This window comes from Rousettus aegyptiacus, unplaced genomic scaffold (genome assembly GCF_014176215.1).
Source record: "Rousettus aegyptiacus isolate mRouAeg1 unplaced genomic scaffold, mRouAeg1.p scaffold_m13_p_15, whole genome shotgun sequence".
NCBI classification, from domain to species: Eukaryota; Metazoa; Chordata; class Mammalia; order Chiroptera; family Pteropodidae; genus Rousettus; species Rousettus aegyptiacus.
This window is the reverse complement of record NW_023416290.1, coordinates 47,670,237-47,694,563: the sequence shown is the minus strand read 5'-3', so window position 1 is coordinate 47,694,563 and position 24,327 is coordinate 47,670,237. Positions and strand designations below refer to the sequence as shown.

Below are 24,327 nucleotides of genomic sequence, written 5' to 3'. Positions count from 1 at the left end.
CTGGATGGTCAAGATGATCTAATAGCTTACATGGGAGAAAAGGAAACAGGATGGCACATCACTCCCCTCATGTCAGAGTGGGCTGATGTTAAGTCTGGTTCATGGTGGCCAAAGAACCAGAGTCATTGGGCCCATTCATTAATGAGAACAAAGAAATTTAGGCTGATAGAGTCAAAAGGAGGTGAATTAGAGATCAACTTCTCTTTATGGTCCTAGAATAGTTGGAGAAAGCAATTTTGACAGAGAGAAGGACACTGAGAAAGTGAAAGCAGAAATAGAAAGCAGACATCCAGGCCTTCCCCAGTGCCTCAGTAAGTTGATAGAATTGCTGATTACATAGGCGACGGGGCCACTCACCAGGCAATGCTCACCCAAAGCTCACCAGGCAACTTTAAGGAAAATGTAGTTGGTTAAACATGAGACTTTCTAGGCAAGCCCTGAAAGAACTGGGATACAAAAAAAAAAAAAAAGGTCAAATATGGCAAAATCTCAATGATTTAATGCTTGGAGACTTCTAAGGTCCAGTGGGTGCCCCAGAGTTTTTTGCTGTCTACTGCTGAAAGAGTTTTTCCACATCACTCTTCACCACAAGCAGCAGTTTCAGCAAGGTCTTCCAGAAGGAGCATGATGCGAAGTGTTTGAAGCCAAAGCCAGACAGCACACCTCTAAAAATGGCTTTCTTCTAGGACAAATATTTCCACGTGCTGCGGTATCAAGACATCCAGCTTTTGGTTTGGTGAGTTGAGGTGGACTTTATTGAGCTTGAAGGGAAGGAGATACACCAGATCAAAGGCTTAACCAAAGATTACTCATGGTCATAAACCTAAATGAGGGTGGGTTTATGTCCAGCGATCTCTGCACAAAATAAAATGAACTTGCCTTTTGCTCTTCATCACCAGGTGTCAGTGGAAGAAACCATATTAAGAGCGGAGGAACTGAGAACCTATAATCCCAAGAGCTGTGTGGTAGCTGTACTTCTGCAAAGGGTGAGGATGTCTTCCAACCATGGCTAGAAATCTCCAAGAAGTAATGGGCCATAAGGATTATGTTAAATGCAAGGATATTTCAGAATCTCAAGCCTGCAAATGATTCGGGAGCAATTACTGACGATTTGACAGTAATGATTTCCAGGATAAGAAGTTTGCAGACCAGGACCCAGGTACCATGTAACTTCTGTTCATACGGTCTTAGTGAAAAAATATTTATCTAGACTAGTCAGACTTAAAATGTGCGTTATAGTTTTTACACCCTTGCTTAATTTTCTCAAGACTTGGAAAATGTCTGGCCTTTTTATACAACATGACAGAGTTTATGAGTGCTCCATCCTGGAAGTGACATTCTATCAATATATCTATAGGTGGCTTGTAGCCAGTCCTTATCTCCATCCCGTCTCCCAAAGACCCCTCAGCCAGGTTTACACAGAGTGAGGCTTAACTATTGATAAATCAGTCTGTTTCAGGGTTCCAAAGTGAAAAATGCATATGTCAAAGGGTGATATAGCTTAAAAATTGTATGGACGCACATTAATCTGCTTTATCTTCCACCTACAGACACCAATATGGTGATTAATGCGGGGTTGCTGGACTCACATTTTAATAAATTACAAAATGGCTGAATCACTTCTCCTCCCTTCCTCCTACCTGTCCTTATTTTATTATGAAAGTGACAATCAATGGCAAATCTGGGTTTCACTGAATATCAGGTGTAGGTCACGAGGAAAAAAATAAGGCAAGAGAACATTTACCAGGTGTCGGTGCTCACTCTTGCATGACCACAAGAATATATTCTGTCTTGTGAGGAAATGGTGTGGGTGAGCATACATATTGATATGGGAACGTTTCGTTCACATTCAATGAATCAGCCAGAGTGGATGTGCAAAGGTGCTAGAAAAGATGCATCAACGTTTCTCTTCAAGAAAGGGCGATGTGGTACTTTAGAAAAAAAATTGTCCTATGTAACTTATTTCAGTAAATCTCTGAAAAAGTGTTATGTTGAAGAGGAAGGAGGTATCAAAATAGAGTGTTTATAGATTTCATCCCTGGCAATAAATTAAATCTTGGGGCTAAGCGTGTAGGCTGGATGTTTAAAGAGCCTGAGGGAAGTTCTGCCTGGCTAGAAACTTGATCTGTCTTCATTTCCATTGCTTCTCCAGCCCTTATCATGCTGCCACTTAACACATATTAATGCTCCATAAATATATTTGACGAATTAATGAGTTAATGAACTCTACTATCCACCTAAACCAACAATTCACCATGTAGCTTCGTGCACGAGACTCTCATTTTGACTTCATTCTCCTACTGGCACTAGACACCCGCCCTGAACCGTCTCAGTGGGGCCTTACCAAACCATCTACCTCTTAATAGTCTCCTCCCCTGGTAGTTGAACCCTATTTATCTTGTACCCCCTTAATAAAAAAGATTATTTATTATTGAGATGCCCCACATGACTGCGAATACTATTTATGCTCTATATTTGTGCCTCGCATGTCTTTACCAGTTCAAAATTTGAATTTGGTGGATATGGGACTTTCTATCTAGGTTTAGAGAGATGCATAAATCTGGATATCCACCCACCTTAGTAACCAGTCCACAGCGAGGACACTGTTCCCCAATCCATTTGTACTTTTGTTAAGAGCCTGCCCCAGCTTGTCTCAGGGCCAGACCTCTCACAGTTATAAACAGTGAAAGGCAGGACAGTGGGTAGAAATTAGAGAGATGTTCACTATAAGAAAAAACTTTATAATAAGATTAGCAAATTACCAAAAATGTTCATATCTGAACCGCATGACCATCTGTTAGCGGTGCAATAACAGTAATAAGAAAGTCTACTGTTCTTAAAAAGATTTGTGTATACAATTTCTATGTATTCCTACCCGTTAATCTCCATTCAAAAGGACGTGACTCTTTTCTCCCTCAAATTTTAAAGAATTTAGCTAAAGTATAAAGGCCTTATGATCTTAAGGTAATACACGTCTATGGTTTTATTTTTAAGTTTAAAAAATGGTTATTTCTTATGTGCTAAACACTGGTTCAGAGGAATTGCGTCTTAGAGATCGCATAGATGGTTTCAGAATCAAACATGTCCAGTTATGAACCTCAGCTCTGATTTGTATCAGCAGCCCAAAATGGCATATTTGTTCACTACCCTAAAGATAAATGAGCATTAAAAAAGTTACCTTCCTATGTATACAAATACAGATGCACATACACATATAGGTGTATATATACGTGTGTGTGTGTGTGTGTGTGTGTGTGTGTGTGTGTGTGTAGTATAGATGCTGTATACACATTTTTTCTTAGGTAATTTTTTATTTATTTTAAAATATGTCTTGTTTCTTTTCAACATGTAGCCAGTAGTAATGGCTGTTTTATTGTATACATATAACAAGTCTAGCCTCATTCTATATTATATCCTTTATTGGCACAATACTCTTGAAGGAGGAACTATATACAGATTTGGAAAAAAACAAGACTTACAGTATGGAAATTGTTTCTCTAATAGGGTTAGTAAGTGGCCCAGTTGGCACTGAAATTCAAAGTAGTCGTGACATCAGACCTAGATTTTTAATTTCAAAGTGATATACTCAAACGGGTGTAACCTCGCATGGAATCCAATCATGATTCTCTCATCAGAGATAATACCTGCAAACATTTTGCCTGATCTGTTGGTGATGCAGTGGGTGTTACTGTTTAATTAATGTTTCCTATTCCACAGATGTCTTATTGTCTAAAGGTGCACAATCCAGAGGTATAAATTAATTGGGTAATAATCAAAGTAGCTCATATTTGGATAACACAGATCTAAGCAGGACAAAATACTTTTTTCTTTTTTAATGGTAGCCATTTTTGTGGGTGAGTTGTCCAAAGTATAATCAATGGTTGTTATATCTCTCTCAATAAAGGATGTGCACCTTTCTACAGTGTTTGGGCAATGCCTCTGGACATAAGATATTTCCTCTTGCCTGGTTATAGAATATGTTGCTTTGATAAGGCTGTGCTGTGAGATTATGAATACATTATTAAATTTTCTTCTGCAACTTTTTATGTCATCCTCAGAAAGTGTCTAGATTGTAACTGAAAAGTTGAATATAAATTCAACTTTTGAGAATAGAATTGAGTTTAAATGCTAATTATTTAAGGGAATTACCTAGCGAATTCTTTTATGGGGCAAAAAAATTTTGTGGTCATTTTTTTGGGGGGCAAATGTTGATTATCATATATCTGCTTTGCTTTCTCTATGGCTGTAGCTATCTGAAAAACCGTAGTGACACTGAACTAAGTCACCTCCTCAACACTAATGCCACGTATAGACATTCATGAATGAAAAATAAACCAGCGAACACCATGTTTGTAAGGCAAGTTTCTGAATCCCCAGCATCTCCATTAATCCTAATCTCTACCTTTGGAAAGTAATCAAGAGACATTATTTGAGCCTCTGTTATCATGAGGGAATCGTAGATGAACTGCTATTCAATATCAGAACAATGAACAGAGGCTGGAGAGAAAACTGCCTTGGCCGTTTCAATCAGCAGGCTGCAGTCCTGCTTTTTTTTTCCCCAAATGGTTTGATTCTAGTAAATCACTTGGCTTCCTTAGGTCTCCGTATTCTCCTTGGGAAAATGGCAGTTAAAATGTCAGCCCTGTGTACTTCACAAAGTTTATCAGGACCACATGAAAAATGATATGAAAAGTTGTTTGTTTTGTAGAATGCGAAGCAAATTTTATAACAGATCTAATTAATTGTGTGGTGCCTTCAAAATTTCTTCCAGGACAGGTTGCAGGATGAATCCTATTTTTTGAAGCTCTGTCATCTTCTCTTGGAAGCATTGGCAGCAAAGGTGAGTCATGGGAAAAAATGTTATTATAATACTCATAATAGAAATAATAATAGCACTTACAATTCACACAATAAATATTTATCCTGTGAGATCTCAGAACAAATCAGAATATGGATCCTAGTGGAGATCTTATGCAATATTTACTATTCATCCCTCTCTCCTTTCTTCTTTTCCTTTTCTTTTCTTCCAAGTGTCTCTAGATTCTTTTTCCTCATGCTCTCGGCTGGCATTCTACCCAAAGATACTGGTTTTGATATGGCATCCTCTTTGTAATTTTTATTAAACTGCCCTGCCTTCAAAATAGAATATGGCACAGCCTCAAAAGTCTGAATAAGTAACTAGTTTATTAACTTGATGAATGGCAAACATTGAACAAAATCCTGTATTGAGCTGACGGAATGAGGTATTAATGAGAGATCTTGACTTTGATGTCATTGTATCTTAATGTCATTTGATATGTCTAGAACCTTCAGAACTTTCCCAGAGAGGTGAGAAATGGAAAGGTCATGATTTTAGGCTAGCAGACTGTTTTTGCATGACTTAAAATTTGGGTTTAAAAACTGATTAGATGCCAACATTTAAAAATATAAAGATATTTTCTAAGGTTGTAGCCCTCTGATTTCTCTTAAAATATCGGAGCATGTAGCAACATTGGGTCTTCCATGGCAAAAACAGCAGCCTCCGAGGAGCAGCTGGTTCCTTTAGATGGGCAAGCTGTTTTTGGTGTTCTAGGGTCTCCACCTGTTCCACTTCATTTATTTATGTCATCTGTACGGTCCCTGTAGCACTTGAGTTTGTGACCCTCGTTAAACCCACAGAAATAACCTAATTAAATCCTATCTCATAACGAGTTAGTCATGGGTGAAATCATGAACAGATGGTTTAAGGTGAACATATGCTGTTGATCTGTTTCTCTAAGTTCATTAACCATTTTGCCAGCATTTTAATCATTTGTCACAAACTATAACTGGAGCAGCAGTTTAAAAGGGGATAATCTAGAGTTTTGTTGAACTGTTTATTTTTAAATTCCAAACGAAAGCTGCTTAGAGGTTTGATCTGCAGTTCAAAGTGAATTTCATTAGCTCAGTGAATGCAAGTCCCAGGCATGTTGCAAACTCCGCGCCTAATACATTCCTGTGATGTCAGGGTACTAGAGAGGGCATCTCTGGTATGGAGATTTTACAACAGAGTTATGGAGAGTAAAGGGCCTTCTGCGAAATGTCTCCATGAGTGACATATTAGAGGCAGGGGACTCAGAGACTTGATATTGGGAGCACCGTGGAGCTTCTACAGTTTTCCAAAGGCTTCACAAACCCCATCCCTCATTCTCCATGCCTAAGGGAGTCACGTCGATATGGGTAAACTTAAGATGAGGGAAAATGGAGCCATATTAATAGCAGGGGAAATTTAGCAGGAAGATTATAAATAATATTGTTTGGGAACAAACGTTCTTTTTTTTTCCTTTTTAAGTTTTAAAGTTCCTTTTCCTCAAATCAGAGTTAATTATCTGGAGGCCAGGGATTAATTTGTGGGCCCACAGAGATGGGGCCAAGTGCTTGATATTCTTCAGTGAAGATTTTAGATCAGAAGTACAAAAGGAGTGTGTGTGATTCCGTATTCTCTGGAGCAGGTCACGGGGGTAGAAGTTTCTCATGTAGAGGTTGGAGTTGAAAGTGTTTCTATGGTTGTGTGAACAAGAGAACCTTGCAACTGTGGCTGTGGCAATGGTGGATGCCTGGCCAGGGAGCTGGGGGGGCCTTGAATTCAAAGAAAAGTAATATCTTGACACCTCTAACAGAAGGCTCCCCTCCATGTCTGACTTTGGGCAAGCGCAGGTCACCCTAGTCATCACCAACCAGCTGTCCAATGATCCACTGTGCCAGTTAGAGAGAGGTTTAGGGCTCTAGGGAGAGGGGGCAGGGCCAATGTGAAGAGAACATTTTATTTGAGACGTAGACAACCACCTCCCACACAACTAGTAATTCAAGCTCGCTCTCGGGACCCATGTCACTTAGTGAACTATTGACCCAACAAGATATCATGTATGAAAATGTTCAAAATTGTCACGGAGAGCATGGCGATGGATATTCCAAGCCTCAGTTTAGCGTTTCCCACTTGTCTTGAGGCAGAACAAATGTAGCATAACTAGGAAGAAAAGGACAGATAAAAACAACTGCAATGGCAGGCACAGGGGAAAACAGAGGTGCAGTATGAGGGACGTTACTTTTTCTTCTTGACAAACTCACAGACGAAGTACATGGTAAAATGGCACTCAGTATCATTCCACCTGCCCGAGCTCAGCATTTCTACACAGTCCTCCTGCCCGTAGGGGTCGCTGGGCTCGCCCTCCTTCCAGTTGCTGTAGTTCTGCAGTGGCGTGTTGTCCGTGAACACATACTGCCCCTCCCTCTCGAGGTCGTTCACCCCAATGAAGACGCGGAAGAAGCCACTCTTGGCGACATAGTCGGCGATGAGTGTGTTGGCAGCTTCGTCCTTTGGCATGGCCAGCATCCCACCCCGGATCCGGCAGTGGGTCAAGGATTCCCTGTAGTTCTTCTCCTCCTGCACGATGTAGTAGAATTTCTCTTCGGTTTCTCTAATCCCTGCTATGACTTTGCAGAGAGGAAAAGATGAGGGTGATTATGTATCTCAATAGGAGACAAGGCAAGTATATAATATTGCCGGATTTCATTTATTCAGTATTCAATAACTATTTTGCAAGGCCCCGTTAGGAGATAAGCACTGGTTTGATATATTCTCCACCTTTCTAGTTTTCAAATGGAGAACAAACTTCTACTGTCTGTCCTCCCTGCCACTCTTTTTTAACTTCCCACAGAACTCTGAAGCCGAAAGCTGCTTTGACAGACTTGGTATATGAACTGCCACTCAGCTCGTCTCAGACTGTTTCCATCCTCGTTTATGCTCCGGCCGTACTTACAGTCCCATGAACAGACGCTTCTCTCTTTCCCTTCCATGTCTTTCATGCCTAGAAAATTCTTCTCACTGCTCCTCTACCTAGCAAACTCCAATCCATCCTCTAGAGCGCAGTGGAAGCGTTTTCTCCTGTAGGCGCCTACCCAATGCTGAACAGACGCTGGGGGCTCCTGTCCCCTATGTATCCATTGTTCCTTCCACTTCATGGCACGTGACACATTCTGCTCTAATGTTTGTGTGTCTCTTCTACTAAAAGGTGAACAATTTGAAGACAATGACCACGTCTTTGCCTTGATGCTTTTAACATCACGAGGGATGATAAAAGCTTATTGAACTGATATGGGAATAATTCAGAAGTTTTTCCACTTTGTGCCAAATTCCTGGGCTGTGAACATGTACGTCAATCAAAACTTTCTACGCTTCACTCCAAGTACATGAAGTAGACTGAGCTACTGAGTAAGCTTCGAAACAGAAACGCTGACTCAGAATCGACCTGAGGTCACAGTATGGTATATGTGTTTTGGGCTTCAGGGGTGTCTACGTATAATTTTTAGGGTTTATCAATTAAAATTCACAAAGAAATTTGTGACTGCTCATATGTTAAGAACCATTGCTCAATGCTAAACTTCCAGGATCTGTTTGATTCATGAGAGTCCACGCCATGTTAGAGACAGCGTCCTGTGTGTGGGTTATAACCAGAACTATAATAAGGGCAGTTAGTTGATATCAAGCATTTCCTGTGCCTCTATATTACAAGATGAGGATGAACACAAAAGGGCATCTCTGTGCTCCTAATCGTGTACAACAAATATAGCTGGGTTATGACAAAGAAAGTACAACAAAACAGAACCAACTGTAACATTAACTACAATATTTCCCTCATTCATACTGTTTCTGAAGAGATCATCTAAGTCTCATTTTAAGGGCTTTAATGATAACTATAATGGGGAAATAGACAAAGGATAACAATAAAGACTAAAATGAAAAGTGGCAACATTTAGAGAAACGCATAATGTCCCTATTGATTTGCACTGAGGGTAGATGAATCAGCGAGACCTGTATCGAGATCTCTGCTCTAGTTTATTAGCTTTGTATCTATGGGCAAGATAATCTTGCTAAGCTTCAGGTTAATCATAGCACCGATATAATAATAATTATTAATCCAAGACTCAAGAAAGTCGCTATTTTTTTATTTATTACTTTTATTTTTTGAGATGCTAACTCTGTCTGACCCTTTCTGTCCCTTCTTATCCCTCAAGCATGACTTGCCAAAGTCTGCCCTTTTCACCATACCCTTCTCTCCAGAGTGTAGCTTTTCCTACACAGAGTCAGAGCAACATGTATGAACATATGTAGCGGACCCAAAGTGTCCTGGAGCTGGAGCAGATAATTAGCATTTTGAGGGACCTTCTGGTGGCCCTATCTCAGTAGTCCTTGGCCCTACCCAAGGTATTTTCCGTTAGGAATATTAGAATTGTAAAGGACACTAAATTGTAAAGGACACTAAATCGATACATAAATAGCACAAAGCAGAAGAGAATATACTCACCATTCTTGACGAACTTCATAGATGTCTTGAGGCGAGCAACGCTAATATCCAGCTGCCCGACAACTTTTCGGTACCTCCCACAGTCACAGACAGTACCTTTTAAATGACATAAACTGTGAATTCATGTTGAAACACATGCAGGAAGGAGCCAGCACTCTCTTCCCAGGATTTATGATCTTTTTCTAGTCTGGCTATGTCTCTCTGTGAGTTGCTATACTTTTAATCTTTTATTTGAAACTAAGTTTCCAATTTATAGTGTCCTTATGAATTCAGAAAATATCTTTTGAAATACTTTGAGTGACTTAAAACAGTTCTAAGCCATATTTTAAAAAAGAAGAGAAATATGCCAAACCACTGCACACCCGTTGTGAACCATTTAGCATTTTTGTTGCATGCGAGACGTGATTTCCAATCTCAGACTCAAATCTTTACAGCTTTCTTAAAACATATTTCTAGCCAGCCTTCTCTCCTGTTGCCCTGGTCACTCACACACAACCTCCCCAGGACAGGAGAAACTTTTCATGCTGAAATAAAATGTTACTTCTGATGATTCGTTTGGAGTAAAGCTTGTATGTTTCAAGGACTAAGTTTAAATCTTGTGAATAGATCCAATTTACAATTTCAAGAAGCAGTTATCCTATTTATGGATTAGCTATGATTTTAATTTCTGCCATTCATTCCCTCATATACCCTTTTCAACGGCCTACTTTTACTGTGACAGAGAAGGAATCGTAAGGAAAATGATGTGAAATTCAAATAATTTCACTGTTTCTGTTGAATGGCTGCTTCATGACACCATTTGTTTGCTTTTTTCTTAAGCGGTTGAAAAGTAAAAAGAAGATTATTAGCCCAAGTGGATGGGGGTGGGGCAGGATGTGGCTCTATTTCTCTTTATTCTCAGTTAAATATAAGGAATTTAAAACAGCTCTTAGAATTCATCTTCACTGTATCCTTGTAGACAGAAACAAGTGAAGGCCACTAAAACAACTTACTTTCTTTCTCTGCATACAGACTGGAAATAAAACTCTCTTTCAGTGCTCAGGGAGGATCTCCCTGGCTCTCAGAGGTAGGTTCTATAACCACAGGGCCTTCCTGCACCTGGCCAGTTTGCTTCTGGCAAACTGCTGGGCAGTACTTGGTTGAGGTGCTGGTGGAATGTGAGGCTTGCTGACACAGTCCTGCTGCTGAGGCCCTGGGGGATTTTTCTAGGAGAATGAGGGCTGCTTCCTGTTGTGCTGGTTTGCCTCCTTGAAGTAAGCATGCCTGGGATGAAATGCACCATCATCCCCTTCCCTGGGGCTTGGAAAGTCATCAGCAAATGAAAAGGAAAGTTACCTTCTTCCCTTTCTTATACCCAGAGTAAAATAAAGTTAAGCACACTCAAAAGGGTTTTGTTTTCCATTAGAAAATATCTATTTTTGAGATGACTACATTTGAAATAATGCCAGAAATTAAGGAGAAAAATTAGCAATCATACCTGCTTTGCCTTTTCCTCCAGGAATCCCGGGCAAACCCTTTTCCCCTTTGTCACCTGAATAAGAACAAGGGCCGCAAAAAGAACAATAAAATGGTGAATCATTTCAGACAGACAATATCTCACGTAGCTAACTAAAAGCAGAGGAAAGAGTTTTTAAACTTTATTTGTAATATGTCCAAGTAGTATTCCTTAGTTTTATACAAATAATTTAATTTGAGTTGGCCACATAGGTACAACTAATCAAACAAAGCATCAGTGATTTAGATTGAATGTAGAATTTCAGCAGGGTGTATAGAAAACATTTTAATTTCCGTTACCGATCTTAATAACACATGTTTATAATGTGGCTTTCTGAACAAGGCTAATACAATTCTCTGCATGTTTTTCAATTTTAAAAGTACCATTGTTTTGTATATATGGATCAATTGATTAACACCTTGCAGTGCCTTTGGGTTTATTATGCACCCAAATTCTTCCATGTGGCTTTGCCCTTGGATTTTCAAAAACATGTATTGTGCTTTTTCAACTTAATTCAACAAATATTTACTATTTACTTACTCTGTGCAAGACAAAAGGCTTGGCACTTTGAGAGGCTATAAAGAGAGACAAGATTAAACTTCTGACTTGAAAGCATTTTACATATTTTTAGAAGAGATGTGATATGTGCAAAAATCTCTAATATAAAGTTGTGTCAAATATATTATACCGAAATATCAACCTTGATAATTTTCCTTTCTACTCTTCTTTGCATGTGACCATTTTTTTATTTAGTCAGATGCATCCACAAAATAATTCTCAGAGAATCAGGATTATTAAAGCAGAGAGAAAAAAGAGGTTCTTTTTTTTTTTTTTTTTTTTGTACTTCAAAATAAGCTCTTGAAGCCCACATCAGACATAATAACGGAAAGCAAACTTTTTGATTTACGGGAGAAAATGTTTGGCTGAAGTTTTTGAGAATCAAAAGAGAAGACTCTGATAGAAGTTAAATAGAGTTTATGCTTCCATGGTGATCTGAAAACAGAAAAAGAAGGAACTGAGAAGGGATAAATGCAGGATAAAGGTCATCCGGGCTAGAAGAGTATGTGGCTTTCCCTAATAGGACTTTGGTAGCCAGGGAACTGGGTACATGACCTGAGGGGAACAGAGTCTCCACTGTGGTTTTGCCCAACTCCATCTTTAACCACGAAAAGGGAAAAAAAGGGAGCCTCTCCAAAACCTGAGCTTGTCCTGTGTTGCCTGCTCATTAACTATTCTCTTCATCACTGCTGGATCCTTTTTTTTTAAAAAAAAAAATAATGATATATGTTATTTAACCCAATATATTTAACGTGTTGTGATTTCAATAAGTAATCAATATAAAAAATAATAATGGGATATAATTCATTCTTTTTTGATATTCGATCTTCAGAATTTAATGTACACGTTTATACTTAGAGCACATCTCAGTTGGACGAGCCATATTTCAAGTGCTCAAAAACCACATGTTGCTGGTAACTGTGCCACTGGAGAGTTTTGCTGAGTGCTTTATTACGAGTCCTGTACGTACTGACCGATAATCTTCCAGAAAGGCATGCCTGCTGGGGCCCCAAGGATTTGCCGGGCCTTTCCAAAGTGACCCGTGAGATGCCAGACATTCGTGAGCTAGCTCCCCAGACAGAAGGACGGGGTCCTTGAAACCTAGAATGTATTTTAAATACTAGGAGGACACCTCAGAATTTGTACTTGAATGAAATGAGACCATGGCAAAAAAAAATCTATGACTACAGAATGCTACAAACATTGCAGGAAAGACCTAGAACAGAGATGACATACTCTGGGAGAAAGCTAGGAGAGTACTTTTAGCTGGAAGAAAGAAGGAAGTGTCTCCCGAGGAGATGACATTGCAACTCGGTTATGAAACCTTCAGCAGGTGGAGGGAGATGGAGCAAGGTGGGAGATAATGTGCAGCTGGGAAAAAACCATGGAAATATGCCCATCGCCCTGATGAGGGAGACTGACCTACTCATATTTCAGCTGCGTCCTGCAAATTCCTCATCCCTTATATGTAAATTGTAAGAGATAAGAATGGATTTTGAGAATGCGTTAGTGGAAGAAAGGGAATATAGATTTGCTAAGTGCCAATTATTTGTTCAGCGCTGTTCTAGAAACTTTATAGATATTATCATTATAATATTTAGATACATATAGATATTATATTAAACCCAGTGAGCTAGGTACTATCATTATCTTTATTCAACTACTGAGGAGACTGAGGATCTGAAAGAAAAAATTACATACTCAAGAAAATCCAGCAATTCAATGTCACTCCTGGTGCTGAAACCCAGCTGTCTCTGACTCCCCAGTTCATGGTGCTTCCCAAATGAGTTAACTAATGATTTAATGAAGGAAAACAAAATATTCAAAAAATATAATCAAAAATCGAAAGGACTACCAGTCCTCATCATCATCCAAAATAATATGGACTTGAAAGGTCATATGAATATGGCTTAATATTTAAATTATTCTCAAAAAGTGTATTTTTTAAATATGTGAACACATTTCCATTCAATATGGAATGAAAATTGTTTCTAGTTCTGCTATGATCCTAGTTCTCAACTAAGCCCAAATGATGGACATAAAAGAAGTATAAACAAAATATTTGCTTTGGAAAAATGACGGGTTTTTTAAGGAAAATGAAGCACACATAAGGGGGTCAAAGCACTATCCCTCTCACGTATTAACAGTAAAATAAAAAAAAAAATGCCTGGCAGGTATCTGGAGACGGCAAAGAGCGAGAGCCTTTCTTTAGCTGAGTCTTGAATTAACAATTAGCTTTTTTTTCTTTTTTTTTAATCTGAAAAAGTATAAGCCCTGTGATTACTTTCCAGTATTTTGACATGAATTCCTTTCCTTTTTTACAGATGGAAAGGTCAAAACAGTGTGATAGAGTAAAAGACTGTTGAAGTCTGAAAACCTAGGACTTGAATCCTGGCTCTGCTAGACGTGGATAGATTACTTAATTTCTCTAAGCCTCCAGTTTCTCCTTTTAAAGTGGAAATAATGGTATCTAAAATCATAAGATCATTAGGAGGATGGAGTAGATAATGTCATCTTATTATAATCGTCTTTACGCTTAACTCAGAGAGGAAGTACAACCAGTGTTAGCTTCTGCCTCCTAAATCACAGTTATGATAAACAAAAACATATCAAATACTTAGCTAGTTGATGGAGAATGTTTGCTTCCCCCAAACAAATTCTGCTTTAAAGCCATACACAAAAGCTTATTGTGGCCCATAAGCAGAAACATGTTTGTAATAACTGCCTTAAGATTGAAGAATTAGAGGTTGCATGTAAATAAACAAACAATCTAAAAATCCTAATGCTTTCACTGTAAAAGATTACTGACTTCAGTAAAAACCTATATATTGCTATGAAATTAAATTTACCTATACTAAATTATTCTTTCTTCATAAAATGAAATATTGTCATCGGGAAAGCTACCTCGTTCCTGCAAGTGGCAATGTTAAGGTCAGTTCAGAAAGTTGAGATGAATCTAAGTCAGTGAAAAATTTAGGAGGGCCATTGACAAAATGAGGACAATAAATTTCAAAGTGCAGATTAAAAACGAAATTAATCCAGGTGAGCCAGAACACCGAACCTCTATTTTTTTGAAATTCCAGGACATGCTCATAAATTTTGATGGCATCTCTGGAGGAGAAAGAAATCTCAGTCAGTGGTGGAAATTGATGTTAAAGGAAAGTGGTACTTAAATAAAAAATAGAGAAGAGGGCTACATCTAAGGAAATCATCTATTTACCATTCTTTTTTTCATCTTTAATGCAACATCTAGAAATTTTCTACTATAAAATAGGTATTAGGATAAAATGATAAAAAGTAAGGTATTCACATAGAGCTTCTATTTATTTAAGCAAATAGACCCATAAATCTTTATTCATTTGTTCCTTCTAGAAGTTCACAGTCTGTAGGGCAAAACAGACATGCTAATAAGCCATGACGATGAGCAAGGTGATAGATGTATGCACTAGGTGTATATGCACCTGAGTGTGAAATGAGGAATTCTCCTGAAGAAGGTAAAGTTAGTTTACTCTATTATTCCAGACTGTTACTTTTCCAACATTAGTGGAAGTTTATCCACTTCGAGGCCCAGAAAATCATACTAAACTAAAACTCTTGACCCTTCCTTATCTCTGTCATCTACCACCCTCCCAAGTTACTTAGTCTTATTCTGTGAAAGGATTAAAACTTGGCTCAAGATCATTACCTCCAACTCTCGTAGTTGGAGTCTCATCCAGACCGGGCACACCTAAATCTAGGGAAATGCAGCATCTAGAATAACCCATTGAAAAATGTTCTTAAATTTTGAGTGTGTTAATGGCAGCGACTTATCCCCCTCTCCATTTCTGCCCTTTTCAGGGCAAACCTTGGAATCTTAGCCTCATCTAACGTAGCTGCACCTCAGAAATCTTCAAGTTTAACATCCCACTTTCTGGCTATACCTGTCCATCCCTTTAGCCAGTTGTCCAATGAAGCTGATACAGTCAGGAGCAGATCCATGATGAAGTTTATCTGAAGCTTGTACAATTTAAGAAGCACTCTTTAAGAAAAGTAATACTAAATTACAAAGGAAAAATTGGTTTAAACAATGAATGCTTATTTTAAGAAAATATATAAAAAGGAATCACTAAATTTTAAAAGTAGACAACCACCACATTACAAAATTCATCCCAAATCATGACCTTTTAATTAATAAATGAATTGTGTGGCTCTATAATTTTGTTCATGCATTGTGAGCTGCATATATTTGACTGCATTCATGACTATCCAATTGACTTAGCACTATTTATTGATAGGCTCATCATTTTCCATTGCAAAGTAATGTCGACTTTGCGTAAATCAAGTTTGGGAGTCTGTTTCTGCATGCTCTAATCCTTCCATTGATCTACTTGTCTCTGTACTAAATCAACACTATCTTCATAGTTGTAAGTTTATAATGAATGTTTAAATTCAGTGTTTTAAGTCTTCCAGCATTGTTTTTCTTTTTAAAAATCTTCTTTAGGTATTTTTGGTCCTTTTCATTTCCATGTAAATTTTAAATTGGCTTATTAAATTTCAAAAGAACTACTTCTGGGATATTGATTGAGTAGCATTGAATCTATGAATCCATTTAGGGAGAATTGATATCTTAACAGTATTGAGTATTTTAATCATAAATGTAGTTTTACCTACATTTCCTTAGATATTCTTTAATTTCTCTTGTTATTATTCCTACATATTTGATAATTTTGATGCTATAATAAATGGCATCTTTTTCATTTCATTTAAAATTGGTTTCTGAAACCTACATAATTTTATTAACCAATGCCACCCCAATAATTTTAATAAAAAAGTTGGTTCTGGTATGTAGAAACAAAATTTATTTTTGTATGTTAAGCCATCTAAAAAATTTAATAATACTACAATAGCTAATCTGTAGATTCTTTTGTATTTTCTGAGCAGCAATCATGCCATCTGCAAATAGTGACTAATTCATTTCCAATTGTGACTCTTATCTCTTGTTCTAGCATTTTTGCTTTGGCTAGAACTTCTTCTATAATATTGATTAGAACTGGTGATGAAGGCTGCGCTCATCTCATTCCCAGGCTCAGGAGAGAAGTGTTCAATATCTCATTACTGAGTATGATTTTTAAATAGTCCTTTGTTATTGTTGATAGTCCTTCTCATATTTCACATTTTCCTCCATTTCTAGTTTGCTAAGAGTTTTTAAACATGAATGAACATATGTTCATTCATTGAGAACATTTAATTAAATGTTTTCTGGAGTTTCTGAAGTTCTAACTGGAAATTTTCAGTTTTGAAATTTAAAAAAAGGGTGGCATCTCCCGAGGCCAGTCTACTTTGGTAGATCTTGAATACCAATTCTGTTTGAGCAACTTTCTGCTCCAGCCTTTTAGTCTCTTAGTGCTTCCTCACTTAAGAACTGGTGAATGATTTGAGAGGAAAAGTAGTAAGTACAGCATGTATAACTTACCTTAGAGTGGTTCCCTTTTCCTCCAGGTTATGGACCCTACAGTCCTATTCAGTTGGGCATCTTTCTCATGATATATGAGCTGTTAGATTTGAAAAATTTTTCTACAGACTAGCTCTGGACCTATACATTTCAAACCTTTTTTTTCTTTTTTTTCCCACAATCCACATATTTCGTGTGCTAAATGAACCAGGACACATTCATATGATGATCTGATCTCTGCCTCCATACTTTTTCAACATGGCTTTGGATAGATAGTTGTAGGAGTAGTTTTTGAAGCTCTTCCAACATTGGAATTATTAACTGTACATGAAAATAACTGTGAGCTACCTAAAGGTCCCATGAAGTCCAAATAAAACACCCCACTCAAGTTCTTCTTATCTATCTCTCTAAATACGTTTGTCTACTTCCAAAACCACCTACTGTAAGAAGTATGATGGAGAGAAGCTGAAGCAAGAGATATAGTCTGAACCCACCATGCATTCTCATTGAGAAAAAATATCACCTCAAAGATGCAAAAGTCAGTTCTTAAGAGGGGAAGAAATCTTACTCTTTTTAATATATAAATCATAAACACATACCACAATACATAACAAATATGTATAAATAACCTATGGGTGGTATTAAAATTCCATAGGGGAGCAATCAGGAAAAATATGTCTAAACAGCCGCCTCCTCCTCCTCCTCCTCCTCCTCCTCCTCCTCCTCCTCCTCCTCCTCCTCCTTCCTTGGATTTCATGAATAATTGCTTTCCACTACTGAACACACTTTATGGTTATGAAACTCTTTTAATTGGATCAAGGATTATAACCAGCAGATTCCCAAACAGAATCCAATATAGAGATATACCAGAATTTATATTTCATTCTGCCCCTGAATTTCTGCTTAATCTTGCTCAAGGCTTTAAGTTTTTTAGACGTATTGCTTAGGTATGGAAGAAATAGCCAAAAAATAAAGAAAGTGAACACTCATATTTTAAAAGAAAGAAAAGAGATCATTTTTATGACACAAAACCTTCCAGATAAATCAAAGGTATGCTTGATTTGCTTTAAATTGCTGTGAGAGAGAAATAAAACATGGCTTACCCTTTTTGCCAAAGGGCCCAGTCTTGCCAATGTTGCCCTGGTCTCCTGTATCACCAAGCTCTCCCTTAATTCCTGAAAAGAAAAGCGAGTCATCTTTATACCTCAACATTTTATCTTCCCCTTAAAGATGTGGCTAATATGTGATATCCATTTAAAAGAAACAACAAAAAGTGCATTCTTCTATTCGGAGTATATAATATATATCCTGTGCTATTTTATCTATTTAAATAGCATCATGACAGTATGTATTAAAATTAAAATATAGGTGAGTGTGACAGTTCTGGAATTGATGATATTAAAATGTGTACTGATGCAATATATCTAAAGAGACTAAAGCAGATGATGCTTCATCTAAAGATCAGATACGGGGCTGAGTGGAAGAATTCTCATATTTTATTCCTCTCTAGATCCATTTCAGCTGCACTTAGGCATTCTATTGTCATCTCTTTTCAAACCAGGGTTGACTATCTTAGCCACTTTTAAAAAGGGGAGGGAATATACAGCCATAAAACCCAGTGATCAAAGGAACATCAAAGATCATCCCACTAAGTTTATATCTAAAAACAAAATCATCAGGAATCATTAAGTTCCTCCAAAATTGTTAAAAATTTTGTTTCTTTTTCCATGATGACCTAAAAAATTATTTACCAGTTATAAAGCTATATTTTTATGATAACAATTTTACAATCGACTTATAGATTTATAGAATATTATACATATTTATAATATAAAAAGATTTTAAATCGCATTTCTCAAATTAAGATCTCCAAGGCCTGTCAGTGTTTTCCTCTCTTTAAATTACTGAAGATTTTAAAATCCATGGGCTAGGGCCACCAGCGTGTAACAGTTGGCAGGGAATATTTCTAGTCCCTGGAAGAGGCATGCTTACACATCGCAACCCAGAAGCTATGTTTTGGTGAGATTTACTTTTGGCTTTGTGAGTAAACGCGTTCCCTAATAGCCTTTGTATTACTCTCATCTTCTTGGCTCCTGTGCCTCCCATACCCCGCTAGTTCTTGGAGAAAGGTGAGTAAATCAAAGGCCCAAACAACTCTTTCTGTTCCTTCTCATCTTCCTCCTGAAGATAAAGGCCAGCAGTGGCTGCTGAGAGAAAACATTGCTATAACACAGTTGCACTTTCTAAAATGCATAGTTTCTTAGATACTCCCAGAGACTGCTATTTCCTGGGGCTCCAGGAGTGTTCCACTCCAGCCACCCCTGAGGATGAAACTTGAGCAATGTGTCTGAGTCTTGTTGCCCGGCGATGTCGTAAGAACTCTCTGGTGGTGAGTAAATTCATATCTGAAATACATTTCATGCATCTTCGGAGCAGAGGCTGTTACGATGCCTCTAATTTCTAGGGCAAGTCCAGGAGCTAGAGGAGAGCAATTCTAACACCGTAGTGTCGATTTCACATTCTTTTACCTACCTTTCGGCCCCATGCGTCCCACTTTGCCAAGCTTTCCCTCCTCTCCTCGATCTCCTTTTTCACCATCATCTCCTGTGAAAAGGAAAAGCAATGAGTGAAGCAGCTCAGGCAACGCCATACGCACACACTCCCTGGGTTAAGGTCAACGTGGTTGGAGTCCGTCCGTCAGCTCAGAGCGTGCCTTACACCTCCGCGTGGGTGGGCATGGAGGCCCACATGGACTGCACACTCAGGGGAGCAGAAGAAACTCCCTGCGCCTTTTCTCTTTCACTTTTCTCCACATCTAACTCCACGTTTAAAGAAATATCCTGCTGGTGAATCCCTGAGCAGTGTGTTTGGCCTGACAAATCTATATTCTTGCTGGAGAATCTGGCAAACTCCGGAAGCATTTACATGTCTATACATCAATATACATGGAGTATATAGATTACTATATATAATCATATATAATGTATAATATGAATTTATACTTACATATAATTATATAAATATATTAAATTATATAAATATATTATTTTAATAGACATACATTATACTATTTTAATATACCTATATAACATAAAATATTAACTATATTATTTTAAAATTATATATTCTATATATAAATTTATTACTATCTGATTCCATGCTTGGGAACCCCAAAATTGTAGGCAGGTGCCAGAACACTATGAACAGACCAGTAGGAATGGGACAGCTGCAAAGCAGTTCCGTGTGAGCAGTGGCTGCCTTAGTCATAGGTAGGCCCAGCTCCAGCACCTCGCCCGGTCCAGAAGGACTGGATGAGCAGTTTAATGAAAGGTGCCCTGGGCTGTGAATCAGGAGCTCCAGATTTTATGTCATGGTAATCACCAGTGGGTTGAGCAAATCTTGACAAGTCTGTGATTGATTTACTGGCTTTCGAGTAAGACAGATTTGAATTTGAGATTCAGCTCTACTATCTGGAGAAAGTTGGATATGTGACTTCCCTTTCTGAGACTCCCACAAAAGGAGCTAACACCTATTACAAAGGGCTCTCAAGAGGTTTAAATAAGATGATACGCATAGAAGACTTGGGACCTAATTGGTGCTTAGCAATGGTGACTATTTTTATTTCCTTCTTTTTACTTAAGTTTCCTCATCCTTAACCTGGTAATACCTGCCTTCCCTACCTCTCCCAGTTGTTTTAGGATCAACAAGGTATACATGTGAATGTGCTTTGAAAATAAAGAGCACAACACACACGAAAAATTATGACCAGCTACCTGCATTATCACCACAACAATCTCAGGACATGGGGAGTCCATCCATCACCAAAGGAAAGAAGTAAATAAAGTACTTCTAAAGATAAAAATTAAGCGATGGGATTAGATGGTTGAGAGGAAGCTGAGATGTTCATTTATTTATCCAGAAAAAGCATGACCAGCCATTCTCCGGTTTTTCCTGAGAGTAGAATGTAATATATAAATGAAAGCATAGGCGGCATATGGAAGAACTGGATTTTCAGGGTGTGAGACTGGTCAAACTTGAGAATGTTTCACACATGAAGCTTTAGAATCTCTGGGAATGGCTTCCCAAGAAGAATGCACAGATGACTGGTGTGATCAGAACAGAGGGGTGGAGTGGGTTGACTAGGCAGACTGGGCATTTCTCTAGCTAAAGCGAATAGTGAATGTTTATTGAGCAATTATAATGTGTGGCAAGCCCTGTGCTAATGTAATCATCGCTGCATCATTTTTTTGAATGAAAAAACTGAGGCTCAACGAGGTTAGGTCGCTTACCTACTGTCGTAGAGCTTATGAATGGTGGGACTAAGATTCAACAACACGTGTGTCTCTGCCCGTCCAGATCCATGTGGGCAAATGACTATCCCTTCCAGTCTCAGCTTTTGTGACCCTTAGCAGATTGCGGGTTTACAGAACTTGGCACTGTGCCAGATTTTTCAGTGGAAAGGGAGATATAAAAAGAATAATAGTTTTGTTCCCTTTTAAACAAGAAAGATAGTGGGGAATAAAAAAAAAAAACAAACCCAGCTTTTATCTCTGTGACTTCACTCACAGAGGATGTATCCTTGAAGTAGCTTCGACAGTCACCAGCTGAGGGGACTGGGGGAGTCCTTGACCTTTTTTGAGGCTTCTTTCACTCATTTGTAGACTAGACAAAATACCTTTTTTTTTTTTTTCCTTTCCAGAGGGTTTCAAGTAAAGGTAAAGTAAAAAAAAAGTATTTTCCTTCAGGAAGCCCTCTCTAACATCGTCAGGTCAGGCTAAAATTTCCCTCTAATTACCTTCATTGTTTAAAATATCACCTTATACTGAGTGAGTCCGTTTTTCTGTGCTATCCTGGTGCTCTGTGGGATGGCTGAAGTCTCGCGAGTGATTTATTCTAGCATCTCCAGAATTCAGCAAAATGTTTGGCTCTGGTACTTAATAAACATAGTTGAACTGGATCTATTTTGTGAGCCATAAGACATTTTACAAATGTGATGATAGTGTTTATTAAATACTATTGAATGCCGAAGGGTTCCTACTACTTGACATGCATCTGCATCTTATCATTTGATCCCTACAAAACCTTTGAAGTTGATACTATTCTTAGCTCCTTTTTACAGATGAGAAAACAGGGGCAAAGAGAGGTTAAGTAATTTCCCAGGGTCGCACAGCTCCTTAGTAATAAAGCCAGGATTCCAACTGGGGCATCCGCCTTCAAAGCCCATGTTCTGAACAAGCTGTACTAATGGGAACAAATTCCTGCCTTTATATTTCCAGGATCGGGATTGCTGTTCTGTACAATGGGACCAAAGATGTATGTCCCACTCATCGAAAGGCAAGATCAAAGGCAGGCATGAACGTGAAGCACTTTGTGAATCACGAAACCACATGAATGTGAAGTATTGGTGCCTCTCCTCATTCTCCCTCTTCCTATTAGTTGTCCCATTCATTTTCAAGTGAGTATCTAAGTGGAGGCAGTCAGATGAGTGACTTAATCATCTGCTACTCCCTGGTGGCTCCTGATGGAGACCTGGGAGGTTGAAAATAGAATTATTATTCCTCTGACCCGGGTGCCTGCATCTCAGCCTGGCGGTGAGTGGGATGCTGGCAGAAACGAAGTAAACAACTTGTAGCCTTGCCTTCAGCTTCGGTCCCAGATTCATTTGATTTTTGAGACTTGCTTTAATGAAAACGGAAGAGGTATAAAAGCAAGCTTTGGAAAGGATCCCCCACATGGCTCACAGTTGTCTGCTGTTATCCTCTTGGCAATATTTCATTGGATTAGTGGGGCAATTTAGACTTCCTTTTCTCCTTTTAAAAATAGCTACTTACATTTTAAAATTAAATGAAAAACTATCAAGTGAAATGAAGTCATTTCAATTTTACAGAAATGGTTTGTTTCGGCCCCCTCAGGCCACCAGCCTTGCTGTGATAATCTCTCCAGCAGCATTCCAGCAGAGCACACAGCTGACCAATTTTTCTTAGGTAGGGTTTTTTTCCCCCTCTAACAAGCAAAAAGTCTTTTAAAATTGAATTCTAGTTTGAAATGGAATAGCTAAACCTAGGTCAGTACCCCTGCTCAAGGAAAGTAATTATTAAAATTAGCAAATCGGTTTTGCAAATGCTAAAGAAAATTCACTGGAAACTGTAATTTTCCCACTGCCAAAATAATCTTGTGGACCAGGGGGGAGGTTAGCAATCCTTCTCCTGATCAGCCTTAGAATTAAGATAGGTGGTATGGTGTCCTTTATGAACGAGGTGAGACTTCTGCTTAAAATTTACCTTTCCTATCTCTATCACACCTTCCCTCCACATATGCCAATTGCCTCCTCAGTGTTGGAAATTTCAGTTGTCATATCAATTATTCCCTGGACCTCTCATATACACCAGCTACACTAGTACGACCCTAAAGTGGTCCAGCTCTCAGTAAATTCCTCGCCCAATGACAACCTCATCATTTCATTGAAATAGTCAGGCCTCCCTGGGATCAGCTACTATTTGCCTCCTCTCCAGTCACGTAATCTATCAGTCCTTCCTGCCTTCATTCACTGCCCCACACATCCTGAATTCTTTCAGCTCCATCACGTCCTCACAGCTCTCCCTATGGCAGAAAGAAGGCACGGCAGCAAGTCACTTTACGTCTCCGAGTTTCAGTTTTATTCAAAAATGGAGAAATCACCCTTACTACTCAGGATTGGTATGGACTGAAGGAGACAAGACATAAACAGTGTTCTATGCAGTACCTGGTGCTTGGTAAACTCATCTGTTCTTGTTTTGGTTTGTGTTTTTAAACATACAACCACTTTTATAGTTCTTGTTTTAATGAGACCGGAAGGGAGGTATACATATGACTATTATTGTCATCATCATCATCATCACCAAAAGTGACTTCTCTTTTGAACCTTCCTTTGTATTCAGTACCTCAATCCTTATCCCATAATCATTACTTACTTTTTTATTTGACTACATGTTTTGTTACTGTTTACTATGAAAGTTTTCACACAATTAATGAGATGTAGAAATAAATATACAACGATTATTGAGATTTAACAATTAACCTCTTGTCCTTGCTTCATCTACTTATTTTTACTAGTGTTTTTTAAAAAGTAAATTATAGACATCATGGCATATCTTCCTTGAATACTTTAGCAGGTGTCTCTAAAAGGTAAGACCATTCTCCTATGTAAACATAATATCACAATATCAATCTTACTTTTTAATGAGCTGTAGGGATTTGCTAAAGTCATCTTCATAGAGTTCTGTGAGCCCTACTACTGTGCTATACATAACTTAAGAAAAAAGAGGTGAGCACTTAGGAAGAGAAGCAGACATTCAGAGGAGTAAACTTAGGTTTCTCTAAAAACAAATACTGACAAATAATTTCACTTTGTCTTCTGAAAGGACTACTAACGGATCAAAAGACTGCCATGACCAGAGTGGTTGGAATAAGATGAATTTCCATTGTCTTTTTCCAGCAAGAAGATTCCAATCGAATCTTCATTCGCAGACAACAGTGGTTCC

At 38.3% G+C, this 24,327-nt stretch overlaps 1 protein-coding gene across 1 annotated transcript in view; it reads right to left on the bottom strand.

Annotated features, from left to right (window-relative positions):
- Window positions 1–6,919: 6,919 nt before the first annotated feature.
- Window positions 6,920–24,327, bottom strand: part of COLEC10 (collectin subfamily member 10) — a 32,832-nt gene continuing 15,424 nt past the window's right edge. The window contains exons 2-6 of the mRNA XM_016147584.2: window positions 19,340–19,411; window positions 17,911–17,982; window positions 10,801–10,854; window positions 9,324–9,419; window positions 6,920–7,452 (exon numbers count right to left, since the gene is read on the bottom strand). Coding sequence (XP_016003070.1) covers window positions 7,061–7,452; window positions 9,324–9,419; window positions 10,801–10,854; window positions 17,911–17,982; window positions 19,340–19,411 — 686 coding nt within the window. The 3' untranslated portion in view covers window positions 6,920–7,060. The remainder of the gene's footprint in view (window positions 7,453–9,323; window positions 9,420–10,800; window positions 10,855–17,910; window positions 17,983–19,339; window positions 19,412–24,327) is intronic.